This window comes from Limulus polyphemus, unplaced genomic scaffold (assembly GCF_000517525.1).
Source record: "Limulus polyphemus unplaced genomic scaffold, Limulus_polyphemus-2.1.2 Scaffold176, whole genome shotgun sequence".
In the NCBI taxonomy this organism is placed as follows: Eukaryota; Metazoa; Arthropoda; class Merostomata; order Xiphosura; family Limulidae; genus Limulus; species Limulus polyphemus.
The window spans coordinates 341410-359002 of NW_013665786.1; the positions used below are offsets into that span (position 1 = coordinate 341410).

The following is a 17593-nucleotide window of genomic DNA, read 5'->3' on the forward strand; positions in this document are numbered from 1 at the left end:
TAGTATGTGTGTGTATATATATATATATATATATATATATATATATATATATATATATATCATACTTTTAAGAGAAGAAATTTCTGGGATAATGATAATATAGGGAATGAAAGTTTAAATTGTTCAACCCATGTGATTTGAGAATAATGCTTTTAATTGTTTAACTGTTTCATCGGTGTTTTATTACCATAACTTATTTCCATAAGTACTAACATAAAACATAATTTTTTTTTTTAAATATTTTATCAGGAGCTTGGGCTAAGATCTGGTGAAGATTGTGATCTTTGTGGAAAAAAACTTTATCCTATGGAAAGAATGGAAGCAAGTAGTTTTAAATTCCACAAAAACTGTTTTCGCTGTTCTCACTGTAACAGCATGCTCAGGTTGGTGTACAAGAAATTCTGAGTTTTAAAAACTGAAATACTTTTAAAATATATTCCATTTACATAAATTATTCAAATTTTTATCTAAAGGACTATAACTTTATTACAAATTTAAAGTGTTCTTAATTGAAGAAAACTTGTTCACGGAACAAATGTTTATTGTCTATGATTTTTTTTCTTGTATGTTAGAATGAATTCATGATAAAGTATGTAAGTGAATAAATATTTTTTCATCCTTTTGAAGGGCCAAGTTTTTAAAATCACCAAATAGGTTTTAATACTGCCTAATAAGAATGAACTGTTTTGGAAGAGACACATACAAACTTTCAGTACAATAATGCAGGACTGGCTAATGAGATATCAGAATACATCAGTTATTTATACTATGTGTATATCATACTTTAAACAAATTTCTGGAGAATGATTATATAAGGAATGAATGTCTAAAATATCCATAATATAAGTAGTTAAAAGCATTGTTTTTAACTGTTTAACCTGTTTTGACCTCTTTTTCATAAGTGCTAACATAAGGCATAAGGAAAAACCAAGAACAAAATAATCTATGTCCAAAATATTAGTATGGGAAAGTGTGGGTTTTACAACTAGTACAATTTTTGCTTGCTTTCTAGAAATGTTCTGTCTTATCTGTAAACAGCAGTGTGGTTAATGATCTTGAGTTTAATGTAGTATCAGGTAAAGGAACTCAATTATGAACTGCAAGATGTAAAAGTGTTTTTCTTTTGGTCTAAATATATGCCCACAAATACTGTTGAACTTTAGCATTTATGTTTTGAAATGCATTTAAAGCTATTCAATGTTCAAGTGATTGTGGACATAATATCTTATGTTTAAGGAATCTAAGTAATTTTAGAAGTTTCATGGATAGATAATATCTTTTCAGAGATTTCATGTTGTGTAACTAAGAACATTTGAACTTGTTTAGAAGTATAGCTCATGTGTAAAGATTTTTGTTTGTTGAAGAAATTTTTTCTGCTGTTACCCTTACCTAATATAATATTTATTATCCAGACTAGATAATTATACAATCAACAGTCGCAAATTCTACTGTACACCGCATTTCAAGCAATTTTTCAAGTCCAAAGGAAGCTATGAAGATGGATTTATCGATAATAACAAGAAGGAGACTAATGAGAATGGGGATGCTTCTGACTACACAGATGGTGACACTCCTGACATGCAGCAAGTAACTGTGAATCAGGAAGTCGCAGTCTGAAATCATTTGATAATGTAGAACCCTTCAGGTTATAGCCACTGTTTCCTCAGAAAGCTAACTAAGATTACAGCTTTAGCTTTTGTACATTGTTATCAGCTTACCAAAACGAAAAACTGATGATGTATTTTAAACGTTTATTTTGAAATGCTTTAATATTATTTAATACATCATGGTACTTAATACTCTTTTTTTTTTTCTTTTACATTTTTTTGAAATTTGTTTTACTCTCATCTTAAGTGCACAAGTTGTATGGTATATACTTTTAATTCCCTTGTGTGAGTTTTTCATACAAAAATAAAGTAAATGAACAGAAACCTGTGGGACACATGGAATGTTTAAAAACATTGACAATAAGCAATTATTATTATTATTTGGAGAATGATTTTAGAGAAATCTAAAAAATAATACTGCCGATGATTTTGAATTAAATCTTATAATATTGTTTTCTTACTGTGTTCTGCGAGGCATACATAAAAGACTGGCATCATCCTGTAAGTGGTTTGCTATCCTGAATTAACCTTATTAAGTATGTGATATACGTATATAAGAGTGTAACAATTTATTAAGAGAGAACAGTGTTCCAAATATATAAGATTAAAAAGGTTTTCTGAAGTAGAGTTAACTGCAAAGTGGAATTCTTTTTGTGTAATTTAAATTGAACATCAGGAAGAACAATATTGAATATAAGTTGCAGATTTTTTTAATTTTTAAAATAATATCAGTATTTTGTGAATGAATTTAACCCTGGTATTATTAACCACTCGTTTTAAACCATTCAAGGAGTATTTTAAATTAATGCATGTTTAGTATGCGAGGTATTTGTAATCCACCTTTTCCAGTGTGAAATAACAGCAAAGAATTCCAGATAGAAAGGGAACAGTTTTAATATCTATATTTTCACAGTACATGACCTATATAAGTTAGTATTTTATTTTTATGTAAGTTTTGATTTGCATAACTTAATGTAGGTCAATGTATATATTTATGTATATCTTTATCATTAGTAATTTTTGGCTGAAATAAGGTATCAAGTTAAATTCTTTTGAAATACTATTTGCATTTTGTGTGTTTATTATGGTAAATGTGCCAATTTTGTGATAATTATTTCCAGTCAGTTTCCACAGCATTCCTATTGATTTTTATAGCAGAAACTGAAAAAAATAGTTTAATTTCATTTAATTACGTTTTTTTTTTAGTTAAATTTGTAAGGAAGGAATCGGTTAAAATCTGGTCTGTACCCCTGTCTTCATATCCCGGTTTTGTTACTTTTAGAAGTATTATTAAATAACCTGGATGCAAAACATTTGGATTTTATTTGGGGGGGATGGTGCACTTATTTTGAGGCACTGTGTTCAATATAACATTTAAAATACATTTCCTGAAAAAACTTGTACTTGGACCTAAAAAGCCAAAAATTATATTTTTGGATCTAAATTGATTTAGTTTTTAAAATGTGAAATATGTTAATTCAATTAAGCTTACTAGTAATCAGTGTATTCGGAATTGAACCTATAGGTTTTGAATTATTACAAAACGCTTTGAATAATGTATTTTATTGTTTGAAAGTTTTAATTACAAGACTTCTTGATTTTGCTAAATCTGTTTGTACAAAGTTTAAATAGAAGGTCAAAGTTTACCATGGTGCTTACTTTTTAAAATAATTGTTCACTTTCTTGTCAGTTACTGAAACTAGGTAAACAATGATTTTTTATCTTGGTATTATAGGTGGGATATGGTAATTAAATAAATTTAAATTAAATCCTCTCTGGAATTGGTTTTGAGAAAATACAATTTCAATGGCATACTTTGATTGGTATCTGTCAGTTATTTTAAAACACATTAAGTGCAAAAACTTATTTTGCCATTGAAATTTATAAAGTGAATCCCTTTGCATTTATGAAAATATATGTCAATGTATGATAAAGTAAGAATAAAGGCTTCCTTTTTTTTAGTTGTGTATGTAGAATTTTAATAACTTTGTACCTCAAATGGGTAGAAAGGTTTTCTTGTATTTGAGTGTACTGTCACCTTACAAAAAACAGGCATTATATCAAAAATACTCGTTTTCCTGCACTCTTTTTTTTTAAATACTGAGACGAATTTCAACAAAAAAAGATCAAGGTGATAGTGAAAATAAACATACTTGTTCAAATTACAATTCACTAGGAATGAATTTGATAGAATCCTGGTTATTGAGTATGGCTATGTTTGAAATAAATAATTAGAAGTTCAGAAAATAATTGCTTAAAATATTTTAAAGCAACAATATATGTGAAACAAAAAATTTAAACAAGTGATAAAATCTTTATTTCATGTAAAGTGTTTCTTATTTGAGCATGAATAAAAACTCGGCGAATCCGCATTTCAATGTATAAGAAAGAAAACCGAGAAATAATCGTACATTTGAACTATGGGAGTGGCATTCTCCTTGTCAATAAAATGTTGCGACCTCGTAGGACCACCACTGACCAAAATTTAAGTTAGTTTGAAGTGAGATAAATTATTCTATAGTTGTGATGTACTTCAATAAAATAGGACAGTTTTAGATTCTTGATGCAATAGGTAAAACATACTGAAATGTAAAATGATGGATTCGAGCAACTTTTAACAGATACAAGTAAAGGAAACAAATTATCACAAAATGAAAAAGCTGTGTAAGGTTGGCTACTGAACTTGAACAAAGGAACCAAATAAGATGGGGTGGAAATGGACATATCACTTGATCAGTTAATGGTCACATAGCAGACTAAGGAACACTTAAAACATTTTATGACAAACCTTTAATCACTGTGGTTCCCATGCAGTTACTAGCAGGGAACTCAGTGAATCCAAGAATATCACATATGTATGCTTATCTGTATGTATGTATCTATGTGTGTATGTCTATCCAATAATTCACCTTTTTCTCCACCCATTTATCTGTATTTCTGTATGTAGGCTGAAAAAAAATCCCTGTTGTCTTCTATAAAGTATTTATGTTACTGCAGTCTTTCTCATGATAAAGTAAACATGATAATGGCAAGTCAGGAAATACCCCCAGGGATACAATATACCTTGTTTTATAGTGAGAATGACCATCATTCACATGGGTAGCACCTGTGCCCTCAGAGGAATGGCATTGTTGTTCTTCCTATATAATGCCTTGTTTTCTCAGCCTGGAACAAGACGATTGAAAATAAGTCAATTGAGAGAGAGTTACTTTGATGTACACAAAAACAAAGACATCTGTACAGTAAAGGTGGTAAAATACACCTGCTCTTGAAAGCTTTAATTGTTATTTAACAGGGTCAGAAATATAGACTATTTCACTGCACTATACATTGTATTCAGTCTTTATTTGCTTCAGATTCAGTCAAGGTTAAGATAATTGGATTTTGCTTCATAATCTCTACATAAATCTGTCTGTCTGGTGTTTGTATCTGTACATATATGTGTATGTATATAGTATTTGTCCATCTGTCTGTTTGTATGTCTGACAGTCCGTTCATTTGTATGTTGGGTATCATATGTACTTTCTCATAGAAAACATTATTTTAACCTAGTGCATGTTGTGTACAAAGAAATGTTAATACTTTCCGCTGGCAAATCAGGTGATGCCTCAAAGATACAACGTTTCTTGTTTTGTTGTAAGAGTGACCATCAGTCAAATGGATGTCACCTAGAATCTGAGAAGAATGAAATTCTTATTCTTCCTCTGTAGTCTCTCAGTGGTGAGTTTACAGACTTACAATGTTAACATCAGGGGTTTGATTTCTCATGGTGTACAAAGTGCAGCTAGCCTATTGTGAAGCTTTGAGCTAAAACGATCAAACAAATATTTGTATATAATGCCACGGTTTCTCAACGTGGAACAATATGATTGAAAATTAGATAACTGAGAGAAAACTAATTTGAGATATACACACACAGATATCTGTCCTGTAAAGGTGTTAAAATGCATTTGCTCATCAAAGCTTTGATTGTTGTTTGTGAGTTCTCAGAAGTAAAGACTGTTTCACTGTGCGAGGCATTGTGCTCATTCTCTATCTTTGCTTCAGACTCGAAGTTGAGAAAATAAAAATTTGATCTCTAAGACATTTTACGATGAACTTCCAGTTATTATGTGGTTGCTATTCAATTACTAGTAGGAAAAGTTGGCGAACCTGAGAATAACACATATGTATATATGTCTGTCTGTATTTCTCTATGTAAGTCTGTATTTCCATCCATATGACTGACTGCATGTTTCTATGTATGCATGATTGTCCATTTATATGTCTGTATGCAATGTGTCACATGTACTTTATCGTAAAAAAGATTGTTTCGACTTAACACGTATAGAAAGAGATTGTGATATTTTTCCCTAGCAAGTCAAAGATGTCCCAAGTATACAACATTCCTTCTTTTGTAGTAAGAGTTAAAATCAGTCACATGGGTGGTGCTTGTGCTTTTAGAAGAATGGCATTATTGCTCTCCATATATATGATTCCATATTTTCTCGTGTGGTAAGATGATACAGAATAAGACAATTGGGTAAAAGATATTTTGAGAGATACAAAAATTAACACAAAAATATCTCTCCAGTTAAGATACTAAAATACGTTTACTCTTATTAAAAGCTTTGGTTATTGTTCATGAGTACATTATGTCCAACTCTCTCTTTCTGTACTACAGACTCAGATGAAGTTAACATAATTTAGACTTTGCTCAATAAGATATTTTATGGTGATTCTCCACTTATTCTGTGTCTCTTACCTGATTACTTTCAGAGAAATCAATGAAATTGAGATTATATATGGCTGTCTGTATGTTTGCATGTATCTATGTTTGTATGTTTGTTTGCGTTTATCCTTCCAGCTAACTCTCTGCCTTCTGTCTGTGTTTGTATGTTCGCTCATCTATCTGTCCGTCCATGGAGATGTTTTATCTAATGATTAAGTAGTTTTTAAAGAAGTTTACTTGGCTGACAAGTACGGAGAGGCATCAATATAAAGAAAAACAATGTGACTGCCCATAAATTGGTATATTAATACCTTACTTTGAGAGACCTAAACTTTAAATAAATTGTCTTGATTCATGCTTGGAGATATATGAGCCTGATATGTAGGACACTTATTAATGCTTTGAAAAGCCTAGACCTGATATACAACCATCACCCTTGATTGGAGAGGTCTAGACTTCATATGTATTACTTGAATTCTTGTTGGAGATGCTTAGACTTTATATGTGGTACCTAGTTTATAGTTGTAGGAACCTAGACTACACGTACATTGCATTCATTTGTTGCTGGAGATGTCTAGATTTAATATGGTTCATGGTTGGAGAGAGGTATCGGGATATACCTGAATCATTATTGGAAAGACCTTCAATCATGCATAAGCCTAGACTTGACGTGTGGTACACCTTAAAACAATATATACCACTGATTTTGATGAATCTGTAACACTTATGAAACATGGCACACTATGAAATGGTTTCTTCTCTTTTCGTACTGCTGATCTTTATTTTTTGAGCGAATTAGCAGACCACTTAAGTCTTGATTTGGTTGTGAGGTAAAGAAATATTGTGATGTAATGTCACAGGAAAGAAAAAGATCTATAGATCACAGTTTGCTGACACACATACACACACATATATAACTGGTATATTTTAGCACTTTAACCAAAGCTTTGCTATTTACGAGATTTCTAGTGTTCTATGGATTCTAAACATTCTTCTGCTCAGATATCATGCTCTCCAATGAATAGTTCGTAACTATGTTCAAGCAGTAAAACGCTGTAATACATTATGTAACTTTGCAAATTCCTTCTAGTATTTTAAGTAATTTCGTTTGCTGACAGGTCAAAACACTCACACTCTTATCCTATTCTCGTAGATGGTGTTGCACCTACTTGTTCAACTGGCAAAGCAAGTATATTTGCTTTCTTTCTGGAATTGCTCTCTCATGCTACGGGTCAGCATCCAATGAGTCATAAAGATTTCATAGACACCCTTTGTCAAATGATCTTCCATTTCCTGAACTCATCCTCTCTACCATTCAACAACTGGATGACTATTCTCTGACTACACTCATTACTGTTCATGATATTCAAATAACTATCAGCAACAAATGCAACACTACCCTGGTCAAGAGGGTATGGCCTACTTATATCTTCAGCATGCCCCATTTTGGTTCCTTATTCTCCTGGCGACGTTTTATAACTTTATACTTCGCAAAGGTTTCTATATTGTTCTTGAAAGACGTTGACTATCTTACTCTTCCATAAAAGCTGGCAGTGTTGGATTATATTGTCCCATCAGCCTGACTAGTGTTCTTAGCAAAATCTTCGAAAGAGGTTTTATTTGCAAAATGCATACATTTATTACACATCATAAGCTGCTTAACAGTACTCATCCTTCAATTCCATATCAGCTTCTAAGATTTTCAGACCATCATCTTGAATCGTTTAAACGCATTTAAAGCTTTATGTGTGTTGTTATTTGACCTTGTATAGGCTTTTGACTCTGCCTGGCATTTTAGCCTTATCTATAAACTCCCCCATTTGGCACTTCCACTTACTTTGGTCTGGTTGATACATCGATTTACCTCTGAACAATGAGCAAACGTATGTATTGAAAGCATTCATTCTTGTTCCTTTCATTGGGTGTAGGAGATCCAAAAGGCTCGGTGCTGTCACCTCTGCTTTACATACTATATTTTGCTGATTGCCTACCCCTAAATCTCTGGCAGTCTACCTGCAACATAATGGTCACCACCAATAAAGGTTCTATAGGCTTCAGTAAGTGCCTTCTTTTTTAAAGTTGCCATTGGCACTTTACCATTAATGTTGGCATAACCAAAGTCATTTTGCTTGGTCCAACCTGCCACAAACTTCGACTATGTCGTAACCCTTCATTAGTTGATATGCAAGTCAAGAAGGTTCCAATACAGCTCTGCAATACAGTCATATATTTTGGTTTGTTATTTGACAAACACTCTATAATATAAGTCTACTCAACCTCTGGGAAGGTTCCTGTATATGTTGCCACTGTCTATATATTTGCAAGCTTTTGCACATAAACAATTTTCCTATCTGCATGTGTATTTCCGAGGTGTGTGTGCCCTTTTGTAGATCCACACACACATACAAACTTCTCATAATTGTTCGAAATTGGAGTCAGTGACAGGGGCTTTTGTGACAGTTGTCCATTTTCAATTTTCCAACCCATTGTGGTTGGTTAAAGTAGAGCAGAATTGGGACTGATTACCTACCTTCATACCATGGATTGATAGTTTGTTCTTTGAATATGAAACTGTAACAACCAGTTTTTGGAGACATTGCATCTGGTGATTTGCATTTGCAGAACAGTGCTTTGTCACAGCTATTTACTTTTGTTGCATTGTGCATCTTGTAATAAAATTCTCTGCACCTTTGAAAATTTTCTTTCTCAGTTCACCAATTCCATGATGATTAGTTTTGAATACTTTCCAGACACCCCTATTACGGTGCCCAGCCTGGTGATAAACAATATAACAACCTGTTATTGCATTGTCTGGACTTGCATTTCAAATAAAAGCTGGGTAAAGGATAGTTTCTGTCAGATGTCACGCACTAGGATGTTTTTTGGATGTGCTTGATTTCATTAAAAAACTGTTTAATGGCAACTTGTGAAAATGTCCAACCAAAAGTACTAGGACATCAGTATCAGGTTCAGAAACAAAAACATAATCTGGGTTCGTATGCATATAATGCAGAACTATCCTGTTATCTGCCTCGTCATAGTATGCCTTAACTGGTGTATATCTACAGCCGGATTTTGTCTTTATCTCATCTTCCTTCCTTATTAATAATTAGTGTTTTGTTTGGAGAAGCATTTGCAAGAAGATGGCCAGTTAAGAAGCATGCTAGGCCTGCCTTGTTTTCTGGTAGGGTAAGGAAGTATGTCCAGTGGTTTGGTTATGAAAAAGATTCATCTTCCACAACTCTCATAATTGGGTAAGAACTCATAATTAGAATATTTCTTTCTGTTACTGGTTTTTATTGAATCTTTTTTGGTACCAATCAAAGGTAATGTTAATCCTACCAAAAGGTTTTTCAGCACAAAGTACATGTGTGACAAACACATCCCCAAGTTCATAAAATGGTGTAATTCCTGAAAGTGCCCAAGAGTCACTACTAGATTTAGTCCTTATGTATTTAGACAGGAAGTTCCATCAAGGATAATATCTCGTTGACAGACCACAACATTTATCATTATATCTGCTAGAAAAAAATGTTGTCAGTTTTCAGACTGCTCTTAGTGTCTGCAAGAGCAACTGACATAAACACCAAAGAAAATTCCTATCTGACTTTACAGTGGCTTTTTGCTCTTCTTCCTTTCCCTTAAGCATAGAGAGGTGTAAAAGTATGAATTCGAGTTCTACATCACCCTCAGCAGGACCAAAGAGTCTTTCTTTCACAAACGTGTCAAGCTGTAATTGACCTAGCTTCTCTGAATTCAGAAGATATTTTTGTCTATTACTAGTTGCCAAATCCTATAGAGCATACTCTGGAAAATATCACGGGACATGTCTGAAGCAAATGCATTGATTATCTGAAGACCTGACAAAAATTATTTTCATCCTCATTGTCCCATTCAGTGTTCCAATGTAATGAGCAGAGGCTTAAATAATGGGCGTATCGCCAACTGTGGTTTTATGTGAACTTATTTAGATGTGTTTTTAATTGAAGTTGCTCAACCATATTTTTGTTCACTTTGTTGTATTATAACAAATGTTAAGTCTGAGTCCTGTGTTCTCAGGACAGAAGATGACTTATTCATAGATTTATCAAACCATTATCATTTTGCATTTTTGATCTATGGCTCTGTGGTTCCTTCAATGATGTTTATAGGGATGATGGCTTCCATTGCTTCAGGAACTTTTAGAATCTCCTGTTTGAAGGTTCAATGTTTTCAAGTAGTTCATCAAGGGCTGGTCATCTGTGCCAAGCTGCAACCTATGTGGCATAGAAGGGGGTTTGTTATCCAGAGCTGCGTCATTGATATCTATGTTGTCTGTTGTGACCAAATTAGGTTTGGCAATACTTCCATTTTCCAGGTCCATAGTTTTCTCACCCAATGTTGGGTCTATCCATAGTATATCTCTGTAACTTATGATGGAGTATAAGTTGTTTGGATCTAGTGGCCTGGTGCAGGGTGCTTCTTAATCCAACATGATTTGGAGTCTATTTCTCAACCCCATTTACACTATAACCAAGATCATTTTCAATACATGGAACCCTGGTGTGATATTCTTGCTGATCATCATTTTGTCTCCTAGGTCCTGCCTCCAAAAGTGACTGGCCACCTAGCAGAAGGTGGAGAAACATGTACAGATTTGTTGACAAATAAGCTATTGCATTTTCCCCATTACCATTCACCCATGTGCATGCTGTTTGGGACTTTATATCTGATTGAAGCTTCAATACTGCATGGGCTGTAGAGAGAAGCTCGTCTTCTTGGAGCTTGAAGACTGAAAGAGTAGTAGTCTTCATGAAGGTCGTGATAAGAGATTGTCCATTGAGAAATGGGTATATGCTGAATTTGACTAGAAAAAGTATTGTTTGTCTATCAAATGAAGTTTGGTTGTGAAGGATAATAAGTTTATAGACATCTTTTATGAGGGATAAAAACTTTTTTAAATGTTGTTGAGCAGTTGACAAAATATATCGGGATATCAATACCATCTTCATGTGCAAGTTTGGTGTAGCGAATTCGAACTTCTTAAACTTCTCAACTTTCCACTTGTCTGCAGATTGTCTTAACTTCTTCCCATACCATATCATAGCTAAATTAGCATGTATTTTTCATATTTAGGGTTGACAATATCTCCCATAAACTTCTTCAGACAAGTTGGACAGTACTTCCCCTCAGCAGAAATATGATCATCCATACCTGTTAAACAGATAATGATATGTTGCTCATGTTTAGTTACTGCATAGACTTGTCTGTTCATGTTCATGATTCTTCTGAATAAAATTTTTTGCTTAGTACTGTTGTCTTGACTGAATATATAAGCAGTATAATCAATATTGAGTGAATGGCTGTGTGATCCCGAATCCAATAATTTAGAAGGTGGAGTATCACGTGCCTGAAAACAGGAGCTTATAAACATTTCCAGATATTCTTGTTTTACCTTTAGCTGTGAAAATTAACATAATAGTTGTATGCCAAACCAGCACTGGTGTATAATCTAAACTATAATTAAAAGCTGATGCAGCTCTATGTATGTCATCACTATCTGTGAAATGCCATAGCTTCTGTCTTACGGTGGTTGCTTTTGTGTGTCAAAAAGTACTTTATAGTAGTATATATAGTAATGTAAATATATGAGTAGTTGGATTAAGGATTATTCTACAGAAGGTGTCTGTGACTTGCTGGCGATAAATTCGACAATAAACAAACAGCACACACTCCACTTGTTTTTAAAATAATGTTGCGTCAGCGAGTCACATGACCACTATGACGCAACGTTTCTAGAACTATCATGTACTTTGGCGAATGCTCTAGTAATTACTCGATATAGGGTAGGCTGGTATATATAAAAGAGGGGAATGTAAGGTGGGTAGATAGACAGTGAGTAATTGAACTGCAGTCAGAAGTATTGTTGACGTTCGTTGATTAGTGTTGTTTCAGCGCGAGTATTGAGATTAAGTGTATCGCAGAGTTATATTCGGAGAGAATAAACCTGTTTTATTAAGTAAAGACTTGTGTCGTTAAAGTTTCGTTGGAACGAAGTTACGGAAAAATCAATTAACAAACGGAGACGTAACAATAATATGTATATATTCGAAACAAGTTAAACATATGAACAAAATTCTTTACACCATGGATATCATAATTGTATCGTAAACACTGTACAGTTCTTTTCCTGTTGTCAAGAGTCCACTTAGGCCAATTCAGTTGCTTTATATTTCAACTGACAAGCCAAAGTATTTTTTATATTCATAATTACAATAGTATTCGTGTATAATTCAATTATGCTGTTGCGTGAGTTACCGCAGTTGTCTCCTGAACTTCCAATAATCTTCTGCTTTTTGTTAAAGTCCACACAGGTAGGTTCAGTTAGTTTAGAACACCCTTTGGCGAGACAAGTTATTCTCCTGGTGTCTTTCAAACCGTTAATCCCACTGTAACATATCAACTGTTAGGCCATTCACTCCCACCATGGTTAGCTTTACATTTTCTAACTTTTCTCTAGACTCAACTTCTCTTTCATGTGACTTTACTTCTATTCTATTTCTGCTCGTCTGGTTGCAACTGTTTATACGTCTATCACTTAGGCCTTCAAGAAATCTCCATAACCTCGACATCAATGGATTGCAAACACAACATAAATTAATTAATGATACTACCTACATTAAACAGTCTTTTATAATTGACACCATGATAGAGGTTAGACCTTGTAATGTAGCATCAAACAGTACATGAGATTCTTTTTCTTGACAAATGAAAATAGCTTAAGGGACATCTTTCTAGACTGACTATTGGCTCCAATGTAGGTCTGAAAAGGAAACAAGAATAAAAATTATTGCATCCACCTCTAGATGCTGAATGCATTATCAGGGTCATGGAATTATTATTTTGTATAAAACAAAATAATAACACATATTATAAAAGCAAGTTGAGAACTTTAAACTATTTTTTACTTTTTCATGATTTACAAAAAATACAGGTAACAAAAAAAAAGGATTAAACACCAAGATTTTGCTTATATCACTGTTAGTTTACAAATTCCAGAACTTAATTATGAATATGATGGTAATTTTCTTTCTTTTTTTTGCACTTTGAGGCCAATAAACCAAAAATTAAGCTTTGTAAACAAAATATTTGAATTTAGCAAGTTCAAACCATTTGAAAATATATATATATCAACTTTTTCTCAAATATGCTCCCCCACCTATTCAGAATCAACTGGGATTTGTCCTCAGATTTTGATGTGTCCTATCAATGAATTCTAAGTGAAGAAGCACCGCTGGCATCTGATGTGCATCCACTTGTGCATATAATACCATATCACAAAACCTAAAAGAACCTTCATTGTAAAGTTCATCTAAGCACTAGGAAGGTTTGACTACATCAGAGACCACTTGCCAGATGGCAATAGCCAAAACACTACAGTAGAGAGCTCCCACATAAGTATATATATGTATAATAGGCCTAACATAATGCCTTATGACAAATATAATTCATTACAATCATGCTTCGTCAGCTTCTAAAAGGCGTTAGCACCATAAAAATAGTTGCTATTCCGATCTCTGCTATTTTTGTTATATGTGTGTGTTTAGTTATAACAAACCGACATCGAGCTGTCTGCTATGTCCACTGAGGGGAATCGAACCCTTGATTTTAGCGTTGTGAATCCGAAGACTTGCGGCTATTCCACCGGGGAACTTGTTCGTTTTATCCCAGCCAGCCCGAAGAGTTCTGTATTGAGCGAAACGCGACGCAATGGATATGACGAATATAGTGTGGTTGAAATTCCATAATTATACTCTCATTAATATTTTTTCTTGTTCGTCGTAACTTTTAGTCATGCATTCCATCAATTCTTCTTTCTTTTGCATCCATTTATTAAAAGTTCTACATTATTTCTCTGAGAAATCCTCAAATATTTTTCCACTTTTCTAATTGGATCCTTCAGACTACAGTTAATTTTTATTTTTTACTCTTTGGAAGCATGATCTCAACTAATTCTATCTAAAAATCTAATATACGCTTTTTTTATGTTTCTTGCGCTCGGAATTAGAATGATTAAAGCGTTTATTGACCGAATATTTTCCCTGTAATAGAATGAGAAGATCTGACTATAAAATTATTCTACAACAGACTGACATACCATAAAGGGATCGACGATGTGGTTATACCGTTTACATATGATGTTCAGTAAGAATAATTAAAATTATTTTTGTTAATCTGTTAATCCTGACTAGGATTCTTTACTCCTTCTAATATACACTACACTTCACGCTTCCTTTCGAAATATTTACCACACAGATTCAATAACAAGCTAATCTATAAAATTCTCGAAGCAGCCTACAGAGGATCATCATATATTGAAAACTTCATTTCAGCAAAAAACTAGAATTATTAACACATAAATGAATTTAAAAAAATAACTTTTGCCATTGTTGAAGCCAACCCGGTGGCTCAGCGGTAAATCCGAAGGCAAATAACGCTAAACTTATAGATTAAGTCATTTTGTAAATAAAATTTATTCAGTAAATAACTGCTTAAAATTATATATTAGGTTCTAATTCTTAAAAAGTAAATGTTCAAAGAATATCAGGAATATTAAAATTTATCTAAGTTAATTTCTTGTTATAAATTTTAAAATAGATAGTACGTATATTGATAATTCTTTTTAATATGTTATGTTATCAGACGACAAGTGGTTTATGAAAGTTAAGAAAATTTACAGTTTACACGGAAAACATTGCAAACCGTAAAAGTATAATTTGTAAAACTTTAAGACAAGTTTCTGATGTACAATCATTGCTTGTATTATTATATTTTATATGAGATTAATTTGTTTTTAGATCTTCGAAAATTTACTTTTATTAGCTTTTATATATATATATATATATATTAAAACTCAAGTTCCATAGGTCAACACTGCAAACTTCACTACTGTCAAGTCAACTGGTTGCCTACAGCTACCCGGTAAGTTAGATCCGACAGTGTTGGAATGAAGCGTCTGACGTTTTTCGAATTAAATTAACTGATTAGGTGTGAGATGGTTAATGATTTATTGGTATTTTTATACTGATTACTTAACTTACGTAATTTAACTTTTAGGAAAAAAGATTGAACCGCTGAGTTAATTTTTAACTGGTGCTACTACTACTACTATATTTAATTTAAAAATTGTGTTAGTGTTAGTTTATAAACGTTATTATCAGTTGTTAATAATGATAATATTAATAGCAGGTTTCTTCAGCCGCAATATAATTATATTTTAAGGAACTTCCCTCTCCACATTTAAGAAAAATGATCACATTATAAATGTGGCAACAGTCAAAATATACTAGTTTTAAGAAGTTAAAAGTAGTAGTAGTAGTAAAAGTAGTATTACTACAACTACTACTAGTGTTTATCTATTCTAATTTCTGTTAATCTAGGATCTGAATCTGTTCATTTAATGTGTGACACTCAATGACGTATTTGATCCATACTAAAACTGATAAAAACGTAAACTAAGTAGATCCAAAGCAATACAAAACTAGTTATTGCGGTTGTGGCAAAGGTTTGGTTTATCAAACCTAACTTAAGTTATGGCATGATTAAATTTAAATGATTAACAGGCTAAAGGTAGTATTTGGAGCTTTCAAAAGTTACTTGGCAATTAGTCTGGGAAGAAAAATTCCTATAAATACTATGAGTTTTAACTTAAGATTGCCAGTGTGAACGTTTTATTTAAAAAAAAAAGGCATTTATAGAAGACTAGACTTGTCAATTGAATTTTTGTTGTTAACAAGTTGTTGAAATTTAGTGTTACTGTTAGAAGCTGAATAGACTAATTATTCACTTTCATATTTTGTTTTATAACACCAACCTAGAAATACTACAGCATTAATCTAACAAACATTTATTAGCTTGCTTGTAAATTTAAGTTTCTTGCACACAATAATAAAACAAGAAGTATATTTGTTTTTTAACCATAGCTAAACACTGAACAGAGAACTTTAAAGGTTTTATCAACAATAATGTCTAAATTCTCCTTTTTGTTTTTCACTTCCCAACATCAGTGCTTCTCTCACATGAGAAGCCCTCTTTGGACTTCCTTATGTCACTTGCAGTACCTATATTCTTCAATAGTGAAATTCATTTTATCACATTTTGGTCTATTTACTAAGACTCAATTTTTGTCATCCTAGTATCCTTAGAAACAATTTCCAAGAAACTATTCAAATCATTACCACAAAGAGTTAACCAAGAAAGCCAAAAAACAGACTGCTGAGAAGTTCCACTAATCACATCATTCCAATTAAAAACACATTGAAAGTTCAAACAACAAGGAACCATTTACTCCTTGAAGGTGGACCCAGCACACCCACCCTTTATTTTACAGAAACATTGGATTCCCCTTTTAAAATCTTGTAAAATGCTGGCTTCCATTACTGGGTTTGGGTTTTAATAATGGATTATTCATAATTCAGCTACACAGATTTTTAAAATAATATTCATTTTTTTATATTTCATAAGAATTTTTTAGAAATCAGGAAGAAAAACTTACATAGATCAAATTATTATTTCATTTACCACAATGAACATTTTATTATTATGTTTGTTATGTTTGGGTTCTAGAACGATCGATAAGACTCTCACTTCGCGATTTGTCTAGCCAGTGATTGTCAACATTTTAAGCATAACAAAATGTCTTCAATGAACATGATTCACTTATGTAAAAGTACATATGAAGTTGTGTGAAAAATCTGTATGTGATGGAGAAAAATGGATATAATTTTTTGATTCAGCATACAGGAATTACTATAGGACATGTAAAAATTCCAAGATGATAAAACCATCACAGGCCTGTGTAATTTATTTGGTTCATTTTTTATGGGGATCTCATTAGTAATCTGCAGGAATTTCTTCAATATTAAGTGGTATTTGTAAAGATATTTGCTTATAAAGCTGCTAAGCTTCTTTTCAAATTTCAGAGCCAGAATCTTTACCGTAAAGACATTACCCAATGTTTTAAAATATGCACTTTTTTATGAAAAAAAATAAGTTTATGGAATAGTTCCTCTCCATCTCTATTAAATAAGCTGATGAGCTGAGGAATCTCCAATTCTTTATTCAGTAAAAGAAAAAAATTTTGGATAAGTTAAGCCATATTCCTTTCCTTTGTACTATAATAGTTTTAGCTAGAACTTCTTAAAGATCCATTATCGGTGCTACTATAGCGTGAGGTCTCCCTCTGCATTATCCATCCCTCATGGATATCACACATTTCCATACATTTATTTTAGCG

At 32.6% G+C, this 17593-nt stretch overlaps 2 protein-coding genes across 6 annotated transcripts in view; both read left to right on the forward strand.

The window, feature by feature from the left end:
• The window catches only part of LOC106478060, an 89069-nt gene extending 85501 nt beyond the window's left edge, over positions 1-3568 (forward strand). For all 4 annotated transcript variants that reach the window (XM_022381569.1, XM_013938570.2, XM_013938572.2 and 1 more), the window contains 2 exons: positions 250-383; positions 1413-3568. In XM_022381569.1, coding sequence (XP_022237277.1) covers positions 250-383; positions 1413-1617 — 339 coding nt within the window. In that variant the 3' untranslated portion in view covers positions 1618-3568. The remainder of the gene's footprint in view (positions 1-249; positions 384-1412) is intronic.
• An 11636-nt stretch (positions 3569-15204) lies between these two features.
• LOC106478052 (dnaJ homolog subfamily C member 5-like) overlaps positions 15205-17593 on the forward strand; it is a 26608-nt gene continuing 24219 nt past the window's right edge. The window contains exon 1 of one of the 2 annotated variants that reach the window (XM_022381571.1): positions 15205-15279. The gene's annotated coding sequence lies outside the window, so the exon portion shown is untranslated. The other variant, XM_022381572.1, reaches the window with a different exon arrangement.